This window comes from Eubalaena glacialis, chromosome 8 (assembly GCF_028564815.1).
Source record: "Eubalaena glacialis isolate mEubGla1 chromosome 8, mEubGla1.1.hap2.+ XY, whole genome shotgun sequence".
NCBI classification, from domain to species: domain Eukaryota; kingdom Metazoa; phylum Chordata; class Mammalia; order Artiodactyla; family Balaenidae; genus Eubalaena; species Eubalaena glacialis.
The window spans coordinates 2610808-2634785 of record NC_083723.1 but is presented as its reverse complement, the minus strand read 5'-3'; the positions used below and the strand labels follow the sequence as shown (position 1 = coordinate 2634785).

General features: G+C 47.3%; 1 protein-coding gene across 15 annotated transcripts in view; it reads right to left on the bottom strand.

The window, feature by feature from the left end:
• Nucleotides 1–21660, bottom strand: part of IKZF1 (IKAROS family zinc finger 1) — a 74707-nt gene extending 53047 nt beyond the window's left edge. For all 15 annotated transcript variants that reach the window (XM_061197525.1, XM_061197540.1, XM_061197526.1 and 12 more), the window contains exons 1-2: nucleotides 21613–21660; nucleotides 13248–13367 (exon numbers count right to left, since the gene is read on the bottom strand). In XM_061197525.1, coding sequence (XP_061053508.1) covers nucleotides 13248–13367; nucleotides 21613–21652 — 160 coding nt within the window. In that variant the 5' untranslated portion in view covers nucleotides 21653–21660. The remainder of the gene's footprint in view (nucleotides 1–13247; nucleotides 13368–21612) is intronic.
• Between the last annotated feature and the right edge of the window lie 2318 nt (nucleotides 21661–23978).

Sequence of the window (23978 nt, the reverse complement as noted above, 5' to 3'; positions counted from 1 at the left end):
AAAGGGAGAGAGAAGGAAAGAAAGAAAGAGAGAGAGAAGGAAAGAAAGAAAGAGAGAGAGAAGGAAAGAAAGACAGGAGGAAAGAAAGAAAAAAAGCCTCAGAGAGTGACAGCACAATCAAAGCCACAGTGCTGCCTCTGTGGCTCTTTGGATCTGCTGTGCTCAGGAAACCTAGCAGCCACACAAGCACACACTGTCCCCTGAGATGCAAGAAGCGAGCCAGTAAGTAAGCATGAGGCGTCCTTGCACAGGAAGGCTGGGGTCTGGCTTGCACAAGGCTCAGCCTGGCTGGGTGCCAGGGTGCCCCATGCACGGGCATCAGGACCTGGTGGCGAGATGAAACCCCAGGCTTGTTTTCTCAGGGTGCAGTACAGGCACCGGCTGCTTCCCTTTCCCACATTACAATAAAAGAAAAAAGCCTCTCCTTTACCACCTCTGCCCCATTGCTTCATCAGGTTGCAGCAGCATCTTTTAGGAAGTTATCAAGAAGCTTCATTCTCCACAATTTTTGCAAACAAGTTCACCAATATGATGGTGCCCGGTTTTGGAGCTCAGTTCACGTGGTGACTGTCCTAATGGCACTCTTATGGAAATGTGCATTACGTCTATAAAACAGTTGCCTTGCTTCAAAACATTCAAAAGGATTTCCCACCACCCAAAATGACCATAGAGAGTGCATGAGAATAAAACGAAAGGATGAAAACTAAAACAAGAAAAAAATAGTAGATTTCTGTATTTCATTCAGCTACTATGCTTTGGAAAACTGTTTTATTTTGCATGTTTACATGTTGCTTTATTCTTGTTACTTTGTACTTAATCAAATGCCTACAAAACCTATGGCTGAAACAGAGCTACGTTAAGTAAATCCAAATGATGTAAAAAATAATTGAACTGGACCTAGGTTTTCTCTAAATCAAATGTGGCCAAAACCAGAAGAACTAAAATGAAAAATTTCCAATTCCTTTGTGATGACAATTGAGAAAATGTTTTGAAGATAAAACTGATTTAAACACTACTTTAGAGAGTGGATGACTAACTAGTTTGGGGCTTAATTTCAGCAAGAATTAATTGTAAAAGGTTTTCTATGATATAATGACACGTACTTCCATAGAATCCCAGATCTGCTCCATCCCGTAGGTAGCCCCTGGACACAGGAGGCTTCTGAGCCTTGAAACGTGGGCAATCCAAACCGAGATGTGCTGTAAGCCTCAAATACACACTGGGTTTCAAAGACTCAGTAGGAAAAAGGGGTAAAATGGTCATTAATGATTGTCTATACTGAGAGCACGTTTAAATAATAAAATTTGGGGCATACGGAGTTAAATAAAATATATGTAAAAATTCGTCCCACCTGTGCCATTTTTCTTTTTTAAAGTGACTCCTAGAAAACTGAGAATCACCTATGTGAGTCTCCTTATAGTCCATGCACAGTGCTACCCTGGAACAGGTGATTCCCAGATTTCACAAATATGTTCCAGAAATGCTGGCTGTCCTTCATCCATGAAACCTTTCCCCAAACAAGGGCTGTTCAAGGTCACCGTGTCTCAGAAGGCTTGGAGTCCAGCTGTCTGCGAGGACCTGGCTGGAAGGACCCCACACCTACCCCGCAGAGAGTGTGCATGTGTGTGCACGCACAGGGCAGGCTGATTTTAAGGATGCCTTGTTAGGAGATACTCCATCAGTAATAAAAAAGAAAAAAAGCTATTGAAATGGGAAAGACAAACAAATGAACCCTTAACTGTTAACACCTATAGCTCCGGCTCCAAGCATAAAAATCAGCAGTGAGTCCACATATTTGTAATAACAGCACTTCTTTAAAATTGTAAGTGTTGATCATGACAAAATAATTCCTCTTCTCTTCTCTTTTCTCTTCTCACTTAAAACCACAGCATTGTCTACTGAACATGAATTTCGCCAAAGGCCACTTGAACCGTAATGCTAAGATTACCTAAGTGCTCTCTATACCGGATAATAGTTAATCGTCATCATTTAACATTACTTGAGGGGGGGGGGACAGAGGCCATCAGAAGTGCTGGGGGGAGTACAGGCGAAGTCATATTTTTATTGTTACCGTGTTTAACTGGAGAGAGTAGAGATATTGTGACAGGAGCAAAATTCTGCCGGATTCCAAGAATAACAATAAAAATAATCACAGAGCTGCCTGCAGGGCTGTCATAAAAGTCCTTTTCTCATTTCAGCAGGATTTCACCTCTAGTGTGGCAGTCCTTCATTCTGAAAAGGAAAGTGGCCGCCTTTGCCACGCGCTCTGTCAGCACAGCGAGGCCCTGGGGTTGCAGGCCTTCCGTCCATCACACCCCGCCCTGCGGGGAAGACACCGGATGTTCAGGGCTTCACCGGAATCAGGCCCGGGTGATTTCAGTGGAAATCAACAGCCTGCAGCCACATCCCCTGCAGGGGAAGTGCTCTCCTGGCAGGCAGCCTCGCAAGACACGCCCTAGACCTGCTGAAAGATCCTTTCAGCTAAACTCACTCCTCAAAGTAGGGCACCAAGACTCTTCCGTTAATCCAGCTGCTGCCAGGGTCAGGCGCTTCGAGCGGGAATGTTGGAAAGAGCCTCTCTGGTCCTCCAATGGCGATTAGCTTTCCAATCGCTCCCCAGGCCGCTCACACATTGCTGAGCCCTTGCTGAGAAAATGTCCCAGTGAAGCCACCACCTACTTAGGGACCACCACAGAGGTCACCTCCCAGATCTGCACCCACATCTCAGGGCTGTGTTTCATCCAAGGAACTCAATACCAAAACATCTTTGAGAAGACCAAGTTCAATCCCATGTGTTTTGAAGAACAGCGTGAAGCCAATGTTTTCCTGGAGAAATCACTGTAATTTAGCAACATATTGATGGAATGCAGACAAGTCTTGCTTTGCATTTAAAGTTCTTCAAACCGGAATAACAGCAATAATAATAATAATACTATCTCATAAATAAGACACAGAATCCTTTCTAATCACACTCCCCCAGCAGCAAAACTAAACTGCTGAAGCAGCATTCTACTTATTAATACAGAGAATCTAGTTGCTGTGACATTTCCAGTTTGTGACATCAACAGCAAAGCGTCACTTGGAATCAACTCGTGTTGGACAAGCTGCATTTACCCCTCACCGCCCCCAGTCTCCCCAGCAGACTGAGTCTTCCCTAACACCCCCTCCAAAAAACCCCCACCTCACACAGCCATCAGCAAGATAATTCCTGCTTTCCACTGGAGCTGTCAAGACGTTACAACCATAGTTAAGCCACTGTATGCAGGTACACCAGCTCTCAAAAAAAAAAAAAAAAAAAGAAAAAATTCCTAATTTGTAGCATTTGCCCATTTCTTTGGTATAAACCCTTCCAATCATGGTAGTACTCCGGCTACCAATAGATAACGAGAGCCTGGAAGCTTTGACTCCAGCCCGAGAACCTGAAGACAGTCTCCTAGTTGCCTGTAAGCTCCTGTCCCCCGCCAAGTCCTAACAGGCGAAGGGTTTACAATTTTGAGCGGCTCTGCGGTAACGTGTGAACTGCAGTTCCTACTAAGACCTTGCAGGGTGCGGGGCTTATCTGGCGGCTACAGTGGGCTCGGCTTCAACCCCGCCCCACGGCTGTGGGACCAGGAAGGCGGCTTCCTGGGGCCTGGCTCAACCGAGCAAGTGTTTTCGTCTCATCGAACTGGGACTGTGGAAACTTTACAGGGCAATGGTTAGGGCTCGGCTCTGCTTAGGCTTCTACTTTTGCATAAAAGGAGGGGAAGCTTTTTTTTTTCTGGGTTATATTTACACTTCCCAAATCAGAAATGTCCTAACCAGATAGGACAGGTGGCAACTGGCAACCACAGCTCAAAAGCTTTTTTTTTTTTTTTTTTCCATTTCTTTCTGAAACCCCATGTAGAAGGAAAGTTAACGAAATGTCGGTTGGTTGTTTTATCCCCAGAGCTAAGTATGCTTTCAACACAGATGGAACAAAGCAGAGAATAAAATGGGGACCAAAACCCTAGAACAGAACATACTGTTTATCTCTCTACTCTGATAAGTAAGAATCTAGCCTTATTTCCCTCAGGAAACCAACTAGATACAATGTGATCCTGAATTTAGGTTGTCAGAAGAAGATGGACAGAAGCCGATCACTGGTTTCTCTTTGTAAAAATAACCAGCGTTTCCGAGTTCACACACTCCTTTGGAGACACGAAATGAAACTATTGTATATTAATGCATATATGTGGAATCTAGAAAAATGGTACAGATGAACCAGTTTGCAACGCAGACATAAAAGACACAGATGTAGAGAACAAACGTATGGACACCAAGGAGGGAAAGCAGGGGCGGGGGCGGGGTGGTGGTAGTGGGATGAACTGGGAGATTGGGATTGCCATATGTACACTAATATGTATAAAATAGAGAACTAATAAGAACTTGCTGTATAAAAAATAAATAAATAAAATAAAACCAAAAAACAAATAAAAAAAGAAAACTGGAAGCGTGGTTGGAAATGCCAGGCTCGGGGTATTCCAACCTCTCCGGGCCCCATTTTTCTATAGATTATTCCCTTTTTAAAAAAGTCATACTTCCGGTTCTGGGACACTACTGACTGTAGTAAAAAATCTTAAACAGTCAACAAAACGCCTGTCTGCAGTGTGAAGCTCGCGTGAGTGGACACTTGGAACCACGTGAGGATGACGGTGATCTGGTTAGATGGTTCTCAGCTGGGAAACGTGGTGACACTGGGCATCACGATGAGCGGGCGGAGGTGGGACACAGGTGGCTAAACAGCCCCTGGGGGGGAGGGACAGTCAGCCCAGGAAGGCCTCTCCGCCCCAAATACCGATGGCGCCCGTTGAGAAAAGGGGCCTAAAAAATCCATGTGATGAACCTTAAATTCGGGTGCAGCCTTAAATTCCTCCCCCTCAACTTAAAAGCTCTCTCTGCTGTCCTGCCAGCTCTCTGCCTGAGAAGGCCGGGCCACCATCCCGTGCATTCGGTGCACGCATCCGGGGCGCCCACCGGATGCTGGGATGCAGTGAGCAAAGCCCAGGGGCACACTCTCCCTGCAAGTGGGGACAGGTGAACAGCGAGAGGTTGGCGCTGCCACTTTAGGTCAGGGAGGGCCCCTCTGACGTGTCATTTCCGAATGGAGACTGAATGCAGGAGGGGAGAGGGTCACAGGGGCCTGGTGGGGGGCAGCACAAGGCAGAGACCCCAGCCCAGCCCCTGGATGGCTGGTCCTGCCTGCGCTGGGGCTCCACTGGGCTGTCATGTATTTGTCCTTTCTCTCCAGTCACTCCTTCCTCTCTGCCTTCTAACAGGTTTAACTGTCCTCCTCTGACACAGGCCACCCTGAGCATCCTCCCCGGCTGCATCCTCAGCCTGCTCCTGGCTCCCCCCTGCATCCCTACTGTCTGCCAGCTGCCTGAGCTCCGCGGCCCCTCCTGCTCCCCTACATTTTGATCTGGGCCTCCACCCCTGCCGAGCCCTCTGGGAAGCTACCGCCCATCTCCCGAAGGCCCCTTCCCAGCCCCTCCGTCCACCCTTTCATGCTTCGCATCTTCCCTAAAATCTCTACCCCGGTAACTTCTACACCATGTTTCTTTCCAGAAAATTGTACCCGAATCAAGCAACTCGTTCTCTGCTTCCTCCCTTGCTTTCTCTTCCAGACAATCACACACATGTATTCCCAAGGCCCTGGCGCTCAGCATCCCTCCTGGCATAGCCGGACCAGCTCTGTCCACCCCTCCCGTGTCCTGCCTTCCAGACAGTTCCTTGGCTACAAACTGTCAACGGACTTCCAGTCAACCCCAACTCTGTGTCCATCTCCCGTTCTGTTAAGAGAACTGCTGCAGTCCCTTCGCTCGCGTGCCCACACCGCGGGGTCACACACGCCGTGGCCACTGCTGGGAATCACCTCCCCACCCGGCCCCTCCCGGCTCAGGCACAGGACATGTCTCCCTGTTTGCTGTCACCAGATGATCTTGCCAGCACTCAGGTCTGGAGGAAACACTTTGCGGGGTCCCCTCCAAACCCCACAGCTCGCTCCCAGAGCCGGCCTCGGGGGCCCTTGCTGTGACTTTGCCCCCCCGCTTCTGCTCTCCCACCCACCACCCGTCTCCTAAGGTCAAACATGACTCACCTTCTCGCCTCTGTGAGAACTTCAGCTCCCTGAGTCTCCCCATCGCCCCACTCCCCAGCCCAGCTGGGAACAAGCCCTTCTGTCCTCTTTCTTTAGAGAAAACTTGATGTCCCTGTGAGCGCTCTGCCGTGCCTTACGGCGCTGCGCTATTAGTCTGCAAGGTGTAACTGCTAAGGTCTGCAAGGCAGCGGCTGCATCAGCCAGCCAGGGAGAAGGGCTCAGTCAATATTACTGTTATTGAATGGAAGGTCCTCATGTCCTAAGAGTCACAGAAACACACGTTCACACAAAGCACAAAGCCAACCTAAACGGTGCGGTCCCAAATCCTAAAGTGAACCCAGTGGGGAGGTGACAGGAGGGCGGGGCCCAGAGCAGCCTGGCCTCCAGCAGGGGCCCTGCTTTCGGTCGCACACACCTTGACAGCTTCCAACCGTGTGGTCGCTGACCTCCGAGTACAAGCAGGACACACTGGCCCTCAGATGACCTGACAGCTCAGCGCCACAAGCCCCTCGTCCCCACGCACATCCTCCTGGTGGGCCGGCCCTCACCACGGCGGGGTTGGTGGGGGGACCTTCACGAGCCCTCCACCCTCCAGCCAGGCCTTTCTTCGTATCCCGCTCTCTCCAGCCGCTGGGAAGGACCCGGAGTTTGCTGAGACCCTCGGGTCTTGCCACACCGATCACGTGCTGCTTCCTGTGTGCCTTCTTTCTTGGGAATTTTCAGCGTCTTGTGAGGGCACCGCCTTGGTGCTTCTCCCCGAAGTCACCTGCCAGGAGGTGACCTGAGCATGTGCTCATCTGGCGTCCAGATCCCGCAGAGATCTCACAGCAAGCACGCCTGACGGATGATGACGGCCCCAGGGCTGCCGCTGCACGGATGCCCCTAGCTCGCGGCCCCGCCGCCCCCCGGCGCTCGCCCTAGGTTACAGTGATGGGCAAGGTGATGCCCTCACCCCACAGGGAGGTGACCTGCCAGGGCCAGCAGGACAGAATCCCTGCAGCAGGGTCCCAGGAGCAGAGATGCTCCTCCAAGCGACCCACTGTGGTGTCTTGTTGACTACCACTCAGGACACACACACACACACACACACACCCCCACACACACCCCTGACACACACACCCCACAGACACTGCACACACTACACACAGAAGCCTCTGCTGCCTGGTCCCACCTTATATACCAAAACCCAGTACAGGACGGTACCCCATGCAGCACACAATCACTTATTTTAATTTCGTGTACCAACGTGTCATGATGTTCCACAAAGATCATGATTTCCAAGTGTTTTGCACTGACCCACAAAACAGAGGTCAGAAAAAACTTAACATTTACTTTTAAATGGGAAGCAATGAACCTGCTACATAATAGTCCCTCTTCAAAACTTGAAAGACTTAGATAGTAGGCAAAATATATATATATTTTTGATGCTTTGTCTCACATTTTGGGAAATTCAGGAAAATGAGAATCTTTCCAACTGGCCTCCTCTTGGTTTGGTGATGTATGGTCACCTCTGTGGTCTTCACCAGGCACCCCGGGCAGAGACAGCAAATCGGAAGATGAAGAGGACAGAATCTTTAAAAGGTGCTCCATCAAAAGCACTGCACAATGCGTCAACTACGAAAAGGAGTAAGGAACTAAATAAAACAGAGACGTGAACACGAATCTAAATGACATGCTTTGAGCTGCTCCTCAGAAGAAAACTGGAAACCAAGATACCCGAGCCCTGGATGGAGTTCAGCCCTGGACGGTTTTCTCTGTGCGACTGCTTCACAGCGCACATCCCATCCTGACAAGCTCGAGCCCAGCTGCAGCTAATGCTCAGATGCTGTGAGATAATAGTTCTCCCGAGCTCAAATGGGGTTTCTCGGTTCAGAGGAGATGCATGGCACAGATAAAAACGACTTCCTCTAACTGCTGATTAGATAAGCGGGCGCAGCATCCGTACTCAAACGCCAGCGCCCCAGCTCCAATTAGACCAAAGCCCACTGTTTTCCACTGTGAAAAATGCTCTCCAGTATCTCCCATCCACCCAGGCTGTGGAGAGGTGTTACAGCCCTCACCCACCGTCCTGCCACCGTCTTGGTGCCCTGCCTAGAACTTTAAAACAAAAGTGAGATCTGGTACCAGAATCACCAGTGAAAAATATATGAATCCTCTTACAATTCACACTCCAGGTCTGGAACTCATGATGGAATAAAGCAATGTTTATTTCAAGTGAATGGACCAAAAAAGAGAATGTATGTGTAGACACAATCATTTTCCTGGATTCCAGGGGGAAGAACGCCAGATTTTTTTCCTACTTTTTTTTTTTCTTTCCATTTTCGCCAGGGTGAATCAAACCCTGGTCAAAGTCTTCCAAGGGAAGGACCCAAGGACCCAAGCTGACACAAGAATTCAGCTTCAAGAATGCTCCAAACACCACTCTGGGGTGTGTGACCTGCAGGAATTAGGTCCTACAATAAAGCACCCAGGAAACAATGGCTGTCGCCGCCCTACTCTGGGCATAGGTCCTGTAAGTGAGCAAGGGAAGAACATTCTAGAATGTGGCAGGGTACGCACAAATACACGTCATCGCCCCGTATTCAAAGGCACCCAACCTCACACCTCCCTCTGCATTCGAGTGACTACTACACAAGGTCATCCTGATTGTCTGTCCATGGAGCCGAGCCGTTTGGAAAGCCTCCTTCAACCTCAAACCAGCCTCGAGTCTTCGGCCGTCGGCTAATTCAACCACCCCCTGGGCATTACTGGGCTTCTGCCCCTGGGTCTTCCCTTTGATTCTACTCTAAATCCTAACCTTGCCAGGCATCTCTCTTAGGGTACCATCTGGTTTTCTGGCCTCAAATCTCTCTTCTCCATCTCTGGCCTCTCCCTGTCTCCTCTGCTCCAGCTCAGCAAGCCTCCTTCCCTGCCAGCCATCTACACTCAAAGGGGAAGGGGCTTCCGACTTTATTCACAGTCTCTCTTGGGGCTGGAACCAGCCAGCCTGCAGTTCTCACTCTTCCTCTCCAGTCCTGTGCACTCACTGATAGCATTCAGGAGCTGGAGGACCCCTGCCCAATTTTAGGACAGGGAAATCCCCACGAGCAAAGGGAGAGCAAGGCAGTAATGGGTAAAAATCCACGCCCGAAGGAAGAAAGCAACGTACGGGTTATTGAATAAAGGAGGAAAAGAACTAAGCTTTTCGTTCCTTTACTCACAATGCTTATCTGTCCTGTTAGACGCCTGTCCTGACATCATTTCTACACGAGACACTTTTAATCACCCCTGGTCAACAGCTGTCAGAAGAACTCTCGACCCATTTTCCACTCCTCTAGGGCACCTGCCATGGGTGATTGAGTAAATTTGGGGGATGCCTTAGGAGGTCACTGAGTGCATCCTCCGTTTTAGCAGTTTCATACACAACCACTTCAGAGAGGCGAGATTTCTCTCATTTTTAAGGAGACCACTTCAGAAGAACGAGCTAGCATCTCACTAAGTAGACTGTCCTGATGACTAAATCCCTCATGGCCAGAAAGTTCTCTCCTGTGTCTATCTTACATTCTTCACGCTGCACTTCAGACCCTTGCTTCCTCTTATTCAGACCCAGAAGAAAATGGAGCCAGATGAGAGCAACAGCCTTCGCCTGGCCTTATTCCTCTGACCACCTTTCCACACAGTCCTACAGGACTTCCCTCAAGACTGGGGGAAGGCTTGCGGTGCAAAATCATTACTTTTCTCATGCTGGGAATGACCTGCCACCAGTGAGATGCCACCTCTCCATCTTAGGGGGCTGGTTTCTACCTTTCCCAACAACTTGTTCATTACACAGGTCTGTTCTCCTGGTTGGGATTAGATTTGTCTAAAACTGGTAACAAGGGCTCAGAGCTTTTCAAAAGCATCCCTTGGCTCTTTCTAAAACAGACACCCAGCGATCTATTATCACCTAAGACTTTCCCATCTTTTGGCCTCTCGCCATTTCTCCTTGACATTTCCACCGGAGGAGGCAGCACCCTTGACTGGACCTTGGGTCTGGGGGTAGCCAGCACCTCAGTCTCTCTCTTGGTCTTGCCCTCTCCTAACTGATCCCTCCCCCGTCTTCTTGGCTGTGTTTTCAATTTGCTTGTTCTCTGGTTCACATTTTTTTAATTAATAAATTCCTCTTCTATTCCTGGGGCTGCAAATCTTATCCATTCTCTTTCCCTTCTCCCAGGGGAAGCTACAACAGGCTCCTTTACTCTGCCCATAAACTTTTAAAAGATCTTTTTCTGCCTTTTACGGTCTGTTTTACTTTTTGACTTTGTTATTCTGTCTTCAGCAAAGCGTGTTTGCATGTTTTCAGTTAACCCTGGAGACCATTCTGTGAGCTGAGTTCTGATGCTGCCGCCAGTTTGAAATGAGGGCACCAAGGCTCAGAGGTCTGCCTGGGAGGGGCCCAGGCTCCACCCTTCCCCTCCCAGGTGCACCTTCTCCTGGGCCAGCCTCCGCCCTCCCCACCATCCTCCCCACTCTTTACAGCCCCAGTGCCTTCTCCCTGGCGCTTCCTTTTTGTGCTGTGCTGCTCCTGCTTCTGTGAAGGGAGGGGCCCCCCGAGCAGGGAGGGGCCCCCAAGCAGGGAGGGGCTCTTGCTTCCTGTTGTCTGTCCCCTGACCCTCCTTCCTTTGCTTTCTTCCCAGGGAGCTGACGCAACATGCCTTTGAGTGCCTTTCCTTCTCCTTCCAGCTTCTAATTCCCCATCTTTTAAAGTGGTCTCCTAATGCTATTGACATACTTCATTTGTTCAGTGCTACCTAGGATGCATTACTTTAATAAAAAACCTACCACCGCCTACTCAAGCCAGCTGATTTCCTTCAAAAACCATAAAGGATGGTTTCTAAAGCTCACTGGCCGAGCATGAACAGTAGTCGATTTCCTTGATGCTTCTCTCTACTCCTTGGTCTTCTGGGATTCTCTCCCACTCACCTGTCTCCTTAAACCTGCCCGTTGTCTGCTCCTGTAGTCTGTGCTTCTGTCCTTTCTAGCCTCCTGGCAGTGACCCATCACTCCTCTGTCCCTGGCCCCCACTTCCAACCACTTTCCCTGCCTGTCCACACGGCAGCCGCTATTTACAAACCAAGGAAAGAGGATTCTTGGGTGTTGTTTGAAGTTTTACAACTCTGAAATTCAGTTTTTAGAAACCTTATGCTGAAAGGAGAAGTGGGTGAGCATCGTGTCGCATGGCGAGGAAGCACAGGGAAGAGCCTGCGGGAGATCACACCCCCCAGCTGTACCAGCCACACCTGCACGGGCTCTGTCAGGACCCAGCCCGAATCTCACCACCAGAACGCAGTCTTGGAACCAGGGCCTTGATGACCTCTTACCAAGGCAGATCACCCACAACCTGAAGTTCTTAAGGGGTGGTATATTTAGAACGCGAAGGCATTTATAACGAAGGCTTGTTTACCTACACCAAGTGGACTCTTCTTCACTCTCCAGGAACCGGCCCGACTTTCAGTTCTCTACAGGTTGCCCAAGGTGCCTATGGCTGTCAGCCTGCCCAGCAGCTGCAGGGATTTCAGTGCGGCGAGGGGGCTCCCCAGTTTCTCCATAATGACCCCGGAGTCCTAACTCTGATGTCTGCGTTCTCGGGTCATTTAAATGGTTAGTGGGTACGTATCCACATAATTTCCTCTGGCTTTTGGTCCCTGAGCCTTTGCAAATTTTTATCATGTATACACACCCTCATTGTCCTAATGTTTTTATTGAAATTTGATCTTTTAATTTATGTAAATGTGTCTTGAAAGGAAACTTTGCAGCAGTACAGGGTGTATGACAAACCAGTATCTCTTGTAATAAACAGAAGACAATCTTAAACATAAATGCATCAATTACAACAAAGCATGCCCTTTTGTGTCTCAGCTTTGGGAAACCCTGAAAGGATGTGTGTGGAACAAAGGGCAAGATCCACAAACCTTCTCCTCTCCCCCTACTCGCCCACATATACATTTTCTAACAGGGAAAAGGAATTCAGAAATGTACTTGTTTTCTTGGTTCATCTATGTCAAAGGGCTTTAGCCACTATCTTTGTCTGTTTGTACACCTAATTGTATAGCTAAATTAAAACAGAAGAACCATAATACCCAGAGTCTATTTGGTTTCCAAGACACATGAAAACATACAAAATATGTTTCTTAGTTATCACATTAGGATGTCCTACAGGAAAATAACTGGCGATTTTCAGAACCCCGCGAACTTTACACACGTGCCCTCCTTGGCTGTGGCTCTTATGAGCTGACCCACATGAGATCTGTCCTACCTGTCTTACCTCATTTCCACCTGTGTACCCTTCCTGATACACTTTTGTGCAGATGAGTGGCTCTCAACATCACAGTTTTTTCTTTATAAAAAGAAAAAAGATAGGTATTCCAAGGAACTGTTGACTCTTTAGCTGATGAGAATAGGGTATAATGGAGTGAAAACCAATCTTTGAGTCAGAAATTGAGTCTCCTTCTGACTCTGCTATGTGACCTTGGCTAATTCACTGAATTTCTCTGGGCCTCTGTTTTCTTAAAGAGGGTGGATTAAGATTTCTCACCATGAACTGTAGCCTGGGTAGGTTAACCAGGGGAGAGATTGCAGATACTTCCATACACATTCTTTTATGGAGAAGGCATGTAAATGTCTGCTAGTCAAGATTATCTAGATTTATTTTTAACATTAAAAATTTTCTATTTGTCAAATTTTCTACTTTCAGTTAAACTGGACATTCAAGAAATAGAGATGAGAAGGATAACTTAAAATGGCCAGATTCGGCACCTTCTAAACCAAAGCTATGAAAATGAACAGCCCTATTGCCATTACGCATAAAATGGATAATTTTCCCTATCTACAATCCATAAAATTGGATATTGCTGCAGTGTGCTGAGGACAGAAGGCGAGTGACATGGCTGCTTTGGGGGATGCTCTACAGCTTGGCCACATTGCTTCCCACATAGGGCTCAATGCCACACTGAGCTGGGTCTCCCATCCTTCATACAATAGGGCCCCGTCCTGCATCTTGTGTTTCCTTGACATGGGGGTTGAGGGGAAACCACAGGTGAAATTATTATAAAGAGACAAAGGTTCAGGAGGATTAGAGCACGTGACAGTCTGTGGACAGGAGGCCACTTACCCAGTCCTCTGTCACCCTTGGAGCTCTGCTGGCCTCCAGACGTGGTGGAAAGGTCTTCAGGGACAGGCATGGGTTCGTCGCCATCGTCGGGGGTGTCACTCACCGGGGGGCTTTCCTTCCCTGAGGAGACAATTAGGAGCTTGAGCTTCTGGGGACATGGTCACCCCGGGGGTGGTGGTCACTGCGATGGGCCAGCAGGGACAGCCTGGGCCTCACCGTGGCTTGGCTTCATTCGAGTTACTGGATTGAGTTCACGTTTCTCTCTGGGGATTAGAACCTGCTTTCCTTTTTATAAAATAATATCATTGCCACACTCAAAACTGAGAGGACACAGATGTGAAAAAATACATGTCACCTAGAGATCACCACTATTAAAACTGTGGTGTGTGTGCGTGTGTGTACACATACATGGATACTTATATATTATGGATAATGCGTGGTGACATATTTTCTTGATCAAAATAAACTGTACTTTTTAGACATTCTCATAACCAGTGGCCCTACTTCCATAACTTTGTGGTGTCTGTGTAATACTTCATTGCATGGGCACACTAGGATTTATTTAAATCCTTTTTCTACTTTTGAACTTAGATTGTGTTCAATCTTTTTTTTTTTTTATGAAACAACACTGTGGTAAACCTCCAGACAGACAGCTTCTGCCCACGTTTTTAAGAACCACCATAGTATAAACCCCGGGAGTTTTATGCCTGGGTCAAAAGGCATCCACATTTTTAAGCCTCTTCACGTGTTAGGGCCAAATTTTCCTCTGTAAGTTTGTTCCACTTTACCCTCCGACAAGCCTGCTCACCACACCCTCATATTATTTCGTATTTAAGGTCACCAGATTGAGCATCCTGCCCAGAGCTACACATTCTGGGTCTGTTCACTCTCTTTTCAAGAGCCAGGGGGTAGGTATTTTGCCAGCCACCCGATTTGATTAACTTGATGGAGCCGGGAAGCCTGGAAGGAGGATGAACAGGGAATCAACACGACTCTGCCCCACCTGCACAGAGAGTCTGCCATGAGGAATTTTTATCCTCAAAATATGAAAACAAAACAGAATCCACACAACTCCAAAAGTTGCTTCACAAAGTAGGATTTACCAAATGAGATAGGGTTTTACAGGATGCCCGAATCTATTTTTGACGATATTATAATGTTTCATCGGAAGCTCCAGAAATGGGGAAATCACTCCCACTCCCAGGAACTCAATACTGGGAAGCCTAGATGTGTAGAAAATGCTCCTTCTCCTTTGAAATGGAAACCCCTGTACCTTCTAACATAGATGTTACCTAAAATTGAGTTAGGAGACAATAGACCCAGGCAAGGAAAGAGCTGGTGAGGCCCCCAGTGGATGCAGAATAGCCCATGAGCACTGCTGTGGAAGACAAGCAGGCATGAGGAGCCTCAAGGAAGGTTCGTGGAAAAGGGATGGGCTGGGATTGCGGGTTGCTGGCTGGGCTGGCAACCTGGCGTCCCAGACAAAGGATATTCCTGCACAGAAGCCCAGACCTGCAGGAGAGTGCACAGATGATGATGAGGGCGAGCCTGGAAGACAGGGCGAGGCAGAGTGTGAAACTGTCTTGTTTGTTTGAATAAACCACCTGCAAAAGCGACACAAGCCTTCAGGGGATGGGCAGGACCAGTGCAAGCATCCCCAGCATAGGAGACGACCCTTCCAGGAATAATTTAAAATAGAAGCTGCAAGGCACCAAGGCGATGCTTTGGGGAACAGTATCGCATTCTCTAGCAAACAGACATCACAGTTTAATATTCCAGCTTAGCTGTAATTATCTCAATTGGCATATCTTCAGAAAGAGCATTATTGGGTATATTTGGATAGCCAGTACAAGATGGATAGTTAAAGGTGGGGCAGGATGATAAGAATTTCCCAAGGAAAAGCCAAAGGCCAGAGAGAAATTGATTGAAGTGCTCGTGTTACACTAAATGTGCATTACATCAGTAATATTTTCATCGCCCTAAAAGGAAGACTTTAAAAGTAGCAACAGCTAAAGACGCAGTGTTACTACTGTTCACCTACTTCATAAATGGGCCAAAGCTCTGAACAGGAGCCTGCAGGAAGCATATGACCAACTGACAACTCTTTTTTCCTTCTGATTTCCTAGAGTTATGGTCTTCAAACCTCGAGGACTTCAGGGAGGTGGTCAGAGGACTCTTTTTCAATTTTTTTTTGGTAAGAATAATATTTTTTTTTAATTATTGAAGTAAAGTTGATTTACAATATTGTGTTAGTTTCAGGTATACAGCAAAGTGATTCAGTTATACATACATACACACACACACACACACACACACACATATTCTTTTACAGATACTTTTCCATTATAGGTTATTAGAAGATATTGAATATAGTTCCCTGTGCTATATAGTAGGACCCTGTTGTTCGTCTATTTTTCGTATAGTAGTGTGTATCTGTTAATTCCAAACTTCTAATTTATCTCTCCCCCCCTTTCCCCTTTGATAACCATAAGTTTGTTTTCTACGTCTGTGAGTTAGTTTCTGTTTTGTAGGTATGTTGATTCATATCATATTTTAGATTCCGCATATGAGCGATATCATATGATATTTGTCTTTCTCTGTCTGACTTACTTCACTTCAGGTGAAAATCTCTAGTTCTTACACAGAACTTCAATATACGAAACCCGTCTTCTGTGTAAAGTGGGGACACTGCAGGGCAGGGAGGCTGAAAGACCAGAGGCCCAGGCCACTTGCTTCTGTGAAGACCCCCAAGGAGCCTCCACAGAACTGACCATGGGAACTCTGGCCCAACAAACTGACCGGATCATTAAAGGTGCAGAGTGTGGGGTGTGCATGTTCGCCTTTCTGATTAACCAGCTGTCATGGTTACGGGCTGGGAGCGGGACACTGAGAAACTAGACTGTATTCATGTTTTGTTTTGTTTTTTATTCTGAGCTTCCTGATGATAACATTGGAGAACTCTGGGATCAATTTAGATACCCGGGCACGAGGAAACCAAGGGAGCATCATAAAGAATCGGGATTTATCCAGTGAAGGGATGTGGTCTCTCTCCTCCATTCATGTGAAAAATGCATCCACATAATCTTTTTTCAAATTTAGCTGATTCGTTTCTTGGGAACAAGACCAACTAGAACTTGGTGAGATCCTAGGCGTGCTTCCGTCTGGCTGGGCTCCTGTGCTGAGCTACAGCCCAGCAGTCCTGCAGCATCTCAGCACTTTCATTGTTTCCTACACGGGGGAGAAAAAGGAATAATGGAAACAGTAGGGACCATGATTCTAAATACCCTGGGTCGGGTCGATCAATAGGAGCTCCCCATGCAGAAGAAGCGAGAATAAAACATCAGTCTCGGCGTGTGCAGGGGCATCTGGTAAAAAGTCAGTACTGGAAGAGAGCGAGGTGAGACAGCCACGTGCCTGTCACGAGCCCTGCTGGAATTCAGCCTCACCTCGCCTGCACTCTGTGATGGTTTTTAAGAGCTCATCTGATTTGCCTAAAAGCCCCCAAGTTTGAGCAGCGGCTACTGAGGCATTAATCACTGGCTTGAGCCTTGGTACTCAGCGACCCTGGGATCCTTTCCCTGCTGGAGATTTCCACGATGAACCTCCACCACTTCATCAAAACCTTCATGGGGAGCAAACATATTTTTATGTGTTGATTTTAAACCAATTTACCCAGTTAACCACTTAAAATACAACACCAGGTATAAAATACACCACCATGATAAAAGATAAGAAAATGAAGTTATTAAATCAAGTCAACACATAGCAGATAGTAACACACTGTGACCAGAAGTTAGTTGACATGGAGTACAGCTCAGATTTGACCAATTATAAGACAGATTCCATAATAAGTCACCTCTTTAAGACTCTTTCCTCAAGAGTAAAATGAGGCTAAAAAACATGATTTTGGCTTAGCTCACAAGGTTGTTGTGAGGATAAAATAACAAAGTGTATGGATGCTAATATGCTAAATAAGCTTATGGTGTTATTTTGTAAATGTAACATCCTATAGAAAGAGGTATGCACAGCACCAAGTGCCCATATGTCCCCCAAGTGCATGTACAATGTCACACAGACAGGCAGAACTGTAGACAGTGAGAAATCAAGTACTGAAATGGAAGAATTTAGGAGGTGAGAGGTCATTTTACTTATTTAGAAAAATGAAAGAAACGTCTTACCAATTTCTATGTAAGTTACCTACTACCCATGTTTCAAATAAAGCTTTACCTATGAGAAGCATTTTGGGCAAATTAGATGAGAAAATTGTATAATTAGCTTATCAACAGCAAGCAAATATTCCTCAAGTAGATTATAATTCACCAAGCAAAGTTCTGTGATTCCCTTTCTCCCTAGTGGATGAGTTTTTACTATGCAAAATTACCCAGGAGAACATAATTCCTGGGGGTAAATAAAAACTCAGAAAATAGACTCTACAGAATAGTGGGGAAGCTCCTACTCAGCGCCATGTCTGGCTCCCGTAGGACTTCTGGTCAGTTATTGAAACTGTGAGTCTCAGCTCCCTGTGAATTGAAGATGGTCCCTGTATCTTCTTCACAGGGGTCTTGTAAAGTTGAAAGGAGAAAATGCTGAGGGCGGTGTTTGGTAAATCTCAAGCACTCAATCAATGTGATTTACTCTGATTAACATTTGCACTGACACTTCAACATAGATGAGCCTCATTTCCCAGGCAGGCGATGGATGTCTACAGAGCCTAGTTCTTGTTTCCTTGTTCCAACGAACATTACAAACCACCACTAAGAAAACATCCCATAGGGCCCCAGGAGCCTGAGCATCCTCTAAGCTCAACTGGCTCCAGTCCCCCATTTTGCAGAGGATACACAGTGGTCCAGGAGGCATGGAGAACGGTGTCAGGTCTCAGAGCTGGAGGTACAGATGAGGTGCTGATATGGGCCTCACAATTCCTGTCCTCCCACAGGCTGCCTCTTCCCTTAGAACCCAAAGCAAACCATAAACCACATGCATAACCAATAATTTGGAAAGTGTGCCAAAGAAAAAAGAGACAGAGAAAGGAATAGAAAACTTACCCAAAGAATGAAGGAGATGTGCCTTAAAGGAAAGGATGGCTTTGCTTTAGACACACTCTCCTTCAAGCCTATTCAACAGCATTTCCCGACTCTGGTGGATGCAAGTGGGTAAATATTTATTGAGTGTCTACTATAGGCAAGGCCCTGTAACCAGGGCTCAGTCCACGTTTAGGATAAATCCCAGGGAAGAAAGAAACAGGTAGTTTGAAAAAAAAGTTGGGTATTAAGTACTTCTCTATTTTTCAAGGGAGTAGTGCACATAGATTAGGTGGACTCCTATGAAATTGCTGATGTGGGAACTTTTTTTACCCATGATAGTGGCAATTTCATAGGGTTCAACTTAGAAAAAAATCTATTTTTCTTTTTTGGGAGCAGTACATAACAAGGAACAATTTTGTGGGAAAAGGGGATGATTCAGAACATATTCCTCATATAAATCAAGAATTCAACTTCTGTTTGGCTAAATGTACATCCTTATTCTACAACTAACTGCCACCTTCCTCCATTTTAGAAATCCAAAAGGAAAAGTGATCATTATAAGGATTGTATTGGAGAAGCAGTAACAAGTAGAAAAAGTATGCTTCAAATCTTTAGTAAAAATGGCACAATTTGGGCTTCCCTGGTGGCGCAGTGCTTAAGAATCCGCCTGCCAACGCAGGGGACACGGGTTCGAGTCCTGGTCTGGGAAGATCCCACATGCCGCAGAGCAACTAAGCCCGTGCGCCACAACTACTGAGCCTGCGCTCTAGAGCCCGCAAGCCACAACTACTGAAGCCCGTGCGCCTAGAGCCCGTGCTCCGCAACAAGAGAAGCCACCGCAATGAGAAGCCCGCACACCGCAATGAAGAGTAGCCCCCGCTCGCCGCAACTAGATAAAGCCCACATGCAGCAATGAAGACCCAAGGCAGCCAAAAACAAAATGAATAAATGAAATAAATAAATTTTTAAAAAGGGCACAACTCTTTAAATGCTCTAATCTCTGTTTAGAATGCTCCAAGCTTAACACAATCCAAAGGACTATTTGTGTAAAGTACTAGAAGTAGCATTTCCTTTCCTAGGAGTATACAAAACTAAATTTCAGACCAAATCTTGAATCTTTTTTAAACCAAAGAAGAGTTGGCTTTTTCAGGCCAACCTCATTCTTGACTCCACCCCCTGCCAACCTTCTCTTTAGCCACTTCCAAACAAATTGAGTGTTTAGCATAACGTTAAGGGCAAGAAAAATAGGAGAAGAAAATGAGGGTTTTGTTATGTTTGTTACCAATCGAGGGGATCAGAATATTGACTGGCCATTCTCCTACAAAACTTTCTAGAGATGCCAGCCCAGGCTCGGGCTTTCGGCTTTGCCTTTGGGACAGCAGAGTCTGCATGGATCCAAGGGGTCTCCTCCTCAATGCATCATGTAAGATGCCAATCTGGAAGCCACCCAAGAAGAAGGTGACAAGGGAACACAGAGGATCAGAAACCACGAAGGGGTCTCTTTGCACCTTTGGGATGTTTAACATCCCGTGTTTCTGACCCTCTCGTCACCTCTAGCCGTGGTCTGCAATTCCAGGGAATGGGACTTACCTCTCCTTCATCTCAGACTGCATCTACCAGCAGCTATCAGATCCTGGCCAAGCCGAAGGAGAGGCTCCAAAGAGCAAAAATTGCTGTTTTTTTTAAATAGTTTTATTGTTGTTGCTGTTCTACTTACATTTAAGAAACAAAGTATGTGTCTAAGGGAAATAAATCCAAATAATGCTGAAAGGCAGAAGATGAAAAACCAAAGTCTCCGTCCCCTTCTGCTCTAACCCATCCCTTCCTTCCATCCTCAGTCTTCCAAGAGGAAGTGCATGTTTAATAAGTATCACTCCAGAATTTTCCTAAACGTATATACAGGCATGTGGAAAGTGTGTGTGTGTGTGTGTGTGTGTGTGTGTGAGATATGTTTTCATTTCAGAGGATGGGATCATACTCTGCATATCATCCTGAAACACGCTTTTCTCACCTTCACATACATCTTGGATGTCTTTTCCACATGATTATGTTCAGATGGCCCTCACTGTTCAGAGCTGAACGGACAAGGGCATGGAGGGACCAAAGTTTTCCAGTATCAGCACCAACGCTGCAGCGAGCATCGGCAGAAACGCCCCGTGCCTGTGTGCGAGCACGTCTCCTGGGCTGATTCCTCCAACACAACTTTCGTTTCTACAGATAAGGCCAAACGTGTTGACCAGTGTTCACGTCCACCAACTGTCCATCAACTGCCTACGTGCCACAGCTGAAAAGCCAGGCGTCTGCTGGTACTTCACAGTCTGGAGAGTTCAATCCAGACTTTCTAAATGACAGGAGTGGCAGGAACAGAGCAGGGGGGACCGTGGGCTGCAGCAGGCCGTCTCCAGGTTGAGGGAACTTGAGTCTCCCCTCCTGCCCATCTCCCGGGAGCAGCGGGCAGGCAGAGTGGCAGCCAGCCCTGATCTCCATCACCAGGATGGACCGAGGCCCTGACGCAGAATTCAGTCACAACTTGGAAACCAGTGGGGGCAGGTTGGCCATGCCCAGAGGACCACATGGGCCATTCTAGCAGAGAGGCTTATCTGGGATTGACCATGGGCCTGAGACTGGAAAATATAAAATACTGAAAACCCGACTGCTGCTGACACATCCATGTTCAGGGCTAGCCAGACAGTGGGCTTCCTGGGCCCATGAACACGGAGCTGGGCAGGCTTGGCTAGACCGGCTGGGGGTCCACCGCACGGGCATCGCCCAGCAGGACAGCGTGATCCAACCTTGGGCCTCATCTCCCAGGACTGCCCCAGGCCCTGGGTCTCCCAGGATGGGAGGAGCTATGTCCAATAGGGCTTGAAATAAACCTATGGTGACTGGGGCAATGTTGTTGCCACGTTTAACAAATATCCTGAATTTTGCCCCAAACTCTGTTTTCCAATCCACTTTCTCCTTGTCTCCCTTCCCCCTCCTCCCTCCATCTTTCTCTCTCTCTTTCAAGCACCTTCACTGGCCTGTGTTTGGACTCTAGGGCAGATCATCCGTCCTTTTTCCTCCCCAAGAGTATCAACATAGATTGAATCCTTTCCAAGTTGCTCGCAGATGTAACAGGAAAACCAGTTTTATGTGGGAGGGAGATTTTTCTGTCCAGGTTGCCACATTGGGATAATCTCTAAGAGCTGAGGTGAAACATGGATACCAATTCCATCTTGGCCTTTCCTCTGGCAGGACAGCCCTCTTCCTCCCCCACCCCCCAGCAAGCACCTTGGCTTTGAGTGCCCACTGGAGCAGTCTTCCTGGACTCCCCATATGGGCATCTCACCAGCTCTCACCTGAAACTTGGGACATGTCTTGACCCTCATCAGCATCCATGGTCCTCGGGTTATCTGAGAAAGAGAGGAAGGGATTTTAGTTGAAAGCAAATTACTCCTAAGATACGAGAGAGAGAAAGAGAGATAAGGGCTGAGCTCTTTAACAACGAGGCTATCTACCAAGAATAATGCATTTTCCTCCTCACACACTCGCTGGAGTATCAGACTGGCACAGACCTTGATCCTTTTAAAAACAGCATTACAAAGATTTATAAAAATATCATTACAAGGACAGGAGGACCAAATTTGTTATTTATTGTTAATTTCCTACTGCATAATAACCCAAAATGCAAACTGACTGCAACAAAATTAAGCAGAAAATTAAATGGCCCTGGGTCATTGTAGGCACAGAATTCATTCTCTTGGCTGATCCATAGTTATGTTCTTTCTAATTTACTGAGCATGCATCGATGAACCTTGAGTCAGCTTGGTGACACGCGTACAATCAGCAATCAAAAAACGAAGCAATTTGCTGAAGAATGTCTCATTTACCCAGGCAGGGCTGCATATCTGAGCAGCCACCGTGCTCCGTCCATCAATAATAAATACACCTCCAGCCTGGCAGATGGGCCTCGCGCCGCTGGCTTTGTCCCCCGCTTTTTCAGGGCCCCTGCCTGAGACTCTGCCAGGCTCTGACACGGGGAGAAGGAAAGCCCACGACGGCTGGCAAACCAGGCCCGGAGAGCGCCCAGACCTTCCTGTTCTGCTGACACGTGGCTGGCTCCTCGGGCGGGTGGAAAGAGAGAAAGCGAGCCTGGAGGAGCTGCCCTTGGGTGGCGATGGGGACCATTCTGCTCGCGGCCACCACAAACACCGGGGAGAGGCCACGTCAGCCGAGCAGGAGGGAGGGGGGCTGCATTCTGCACTCAGGGTCCTGGCCTGCACCTCACAGGTCTCAGGTACCCCTGGTAGATGACATCTGGAGGCTCCGTGGATAGGAAAGCTGGGGCCCAGCAGCAGATGACCTCCACAAAGTCTGCTTGTTTATGCTCTGCTGGACAACCTACAGAAGAGCGCCTTCTCCAACCAGCCAACGGAGCCTGTTTTGACTCGAAATCAGGTCACTTCTTTCTGGGGGACCACCTCTGTCTCTCCCGTTCAGATGTGTGTGTCTGCGCTTTCAGGCCTGTTCTCAGCAGATGCCTGCACAGCGATGGAAGGTTCAGGGGGCCTGACCCTCTCAGGGGAGGCTACAGCTCTGAGCAGACAGAGGCCATGTGTGTGTGTATGTAACAGCCGTCATGGTGCATTCGGAATACAGATTTTCAGTTTCAGTCCTGGCGGTACTAGTCACGAAGAGGACACGGATGACCAGCACTGGTTCTGGATGGGGAAGGGTTTGCCTCTATTCCTGCAAGCCATTGCATTAGTCTGAGCAGTGACTCGAATTTCCAAGGCAAGTGTGGGCCTTAGGGGTACAGCCCGTGACCCCAGAAGGGAAAAAGGCCCCATGGCCCACTTGTGTTTCAGCCCCAAGACTGAGGGTCCACCAAAAGCAAAGCCAGACAAACTAGCCCCAGAAGCAAACAGGAAACCTGTCCAGGCTCACCAAAAAGCAATGTGTCCAAAGTCTCACATCTTTTTAACAGTAAAAAAGGTAAAAAACCTATGATTCTTCTGCAACGTGTTGAAACAATTCTAAAGAAACAAGACAGACTCAAATGAGAAAAACCTCTGTGTTCACTGTGTAGCATTAATACAAGATTCAGCTTTCTGAAGACAAGTATAGTATTTTACAGTGAAATATCACAAACCAGTTCTAAAGTGTCCCCGTATTGACGGGGCGACGTATAGTAGATAGAACTCAAATCTTGCAGCAACAAATGATACTCTAACTCCCAATTTTTATTTTGTTGACTTTGAACTTTTTTTCTGCTATGCGAGTGATACATATTTTACAACTGTTTTAAAACAGAGGCAAGTAAATGCCCATAATTTCCACTACTTAGGACAACTACATTTTTTCTGTGTGTGTATGTGTGTGTGTGTACACACAGAACTTTTTAGAAGAACAGGACACTAAACATATTCCAAATAAACTGTTGTAAAACAATTTTTTCATTTAATGCTACACGTATCTTTTTTTTTTTTTTAATTTGTTTATTTTATTTATTTATTTTTGGCTGCATTGGATCTTTGGTGCGGTGCACGGGCTTCTCATCGCAGTGGCCTCTTGTGCTGCGGAGCACGGGCTCCAGGCACGCGGGCCCAGCAGTCGTGGCGCACGGGCCCAGCTGCTCCACAGCACGTGGGATCCTCCCAAACCAAGGCCCGAACCCGAGCCCCCCGCACCGGCAGGCAGATTCCCAACCACTGGGCCACAAGGG